The sequence below is a fragment of the Hylaeus anthracinus genome, unplaced genomic scaffold, assembly GCF_026225885.1.
Source record: "Hylaeus anthracinus isolate JK02 unplaced genomic scaffold, UHH_iyHylAnth1.0_haploid 11208, whole genome shotgun sequence".
Lineage (NCBI taxonomy): Eukaryota > Metazoa > Arthropoda > Insecta > Hymenoptera > Colletidae > Hylaeus > Hylaeus anthracinus.
The window spans coordinates 1,435-3,556 of NW_026533776.1; the positions used below are offsets into that span (position 1 = coordinate 1,435).

Here is a 2,122-nt window from a genome sequence, read left to right on the forward strand (position 1 = left end):
ATTTTATATTGTTTGATACATTGGAGTTGTAACTTTATTAATATCTATAGCTACAGCCTTCTTAGGTTACGTACTACCTTGAGGTCAAATATCATTTTGAGGTGCAACAGTTATTACAAATTTATTATCTGCAATTCCTTACATTGGACAACCCATAGTAGAATGGATTTGAGGGGGATTTTCAATTAATAATGCTACATTAAACCGATTTTATTCATTTCATTTTATCTTCCCCATAATTATTGTAATTTTAGTTTTTATTCATTTAGTTTATCTCCATATAACAGGTTCTAATAACCCAATAGGGTTAGATTCTAATCTTTACAAAATTTATTTTCACCCTTATTATACTTTAAAAGATATTCTTTGATTTATGGTTGTTATAATAATTCATTGAATTATTATTATACAAGCACCTTACTACTTAGGTGACCCTGACAACTTCATCTCTGCCAACTCTATAGCTACCCCTGAACACATTAAACCAGAATGATATTTCCTATTCGCTTATTCAATTTTACGAGGTATTCCTAACAAATTAGGAGGAGTAATTATATTATTTTTATCAATTGCAATCCTTTTAATTCTTCCTTCAACTTCTAGAGTTCATAAAATTAAAACAAATATATTCTATCCTTTAAGTCAAATCACATTCTGAATATTCGCTAATACATTTATTTTACTAACATGATTAGGAGGGCAAATAATTGAATATCCCTATACTGAAATCAGGCAATTTTTTACCATTATTTATTTTTCATACTTTTTTATCACCCCCGTATTAAATTATTACTGGGATAAATTAATATTTTATAATTAGTTAATGAGCTTGTATAAGCATATATTTTGAAAATATAAGTTAGAAATTAAATTCTATTAACTTAATATTATAATTAATTCTTTAATTCCATAAATAAAAATCAAATAAATTAAAGACATTGATAAAAACTTTTTCCAACACATAAACATTATTTTATCATACCGAACGCGGGGTAAAACCCCTCGAATTCAAATTACAAAAAAAACATGAAACATATAAGTTAAAATAAAATTTAAAGAAAAAAAGTTAAACCCAAAAAATAATAAAGTAATTAAATTTCTTACAAAAACAATTCTTAAATATTCTGCTATAAAAATTAAAGCAAACTCACCTCCATAATACTCTGTATTAAATCCAGAAACTAATTCAGATTCTCCTTCAACTAAATCAAAAGGAGTTCGATTCAATTCAATTAATATTCTAACTAAAAATATTAAATATAAAGGAAACAAATAAATAACAAAAAATAAATTTATCTGAAAAATATAAAATCCTCTTAATGAAAATCCCTCAATTATTAGTAATAGAGAAAAAAGTATTAAAAATAATCTTACTTCATAAGAAATTGATTGAACAATTGAACGAATTGAACCTAGTATTGGATAGTTAGAGTTAGAAGACCAACCACTTAATATAATTGGATAAACCCCTAAACATATAATACTCAATAAATATAAAATACCTAAATTTATTGGATACAAATTTACATAAAAAGGAATAACTACCCAAATAAATATAGATAAAATTAAAATTACTATAGGTATAAATAAATAATTATATAAATTAATTTTTTCAATTAAATAAAATTCTTTATTAAGCAATTTAATTACATCTCTAAATGGTTGCAATAATCCAACTAATGATAATTTATTAGGTCCCTTACGATCTTGAATATACCCTAAAACCTTACGTTCAAATAAAGTTAAAAAAGCTACCCTAACTAATATCATTAATATTATTAAAACAAAAAAAATAAAATTTATATAAAAATAGTTTACAAGTGAATATATTATTACTTATATAAATTATTGTATATATAATTAAATTCTAAATTTAATGCACTATATTCTGCCAAAATAATTATAAAAATATATAAAATTTTTAAAACATCCGGTCCTTTCGTACAAAAACATTTAAATTAATTAAAGATAGAAACCGATCTGGCTCACGCCGATCTGAACTCAAATCATGTAAGATTTTAAAAGTCGAACAGACTTAATTATTAAATTACTGCACTTAAAATTTATCTTAATTCAACATCGAGGTCGTAATCATTTATATAAATTTGATCTTTCCAAAAAT

The 2,122-nt window shown here is 23.4% G+C and overlaps 1 protein-coding gene across 1 annotated transcript; it reads right to left on the reverse strand.

Moving 5' to 3' along the window:
• Positions 1–835: 835 nt before the first annotated feature.
• LOC128896530 (NADH-ubiquinone oxidoreductase chain 1-like) lies at positions 836–1,797 on the reverse strand (the record flags this gene model as incomplete). Its single annotated transcript, XM_054159896.1, is given in 1 exon segment — positions 836–1,797. A coding segment is annotated over 1 exon segment (921 nt), but the record flags the coding sequence as incomplete, so codon positions are not given.
• Positions 1,798–2,122: the final 325 nt, after the last annotated feature.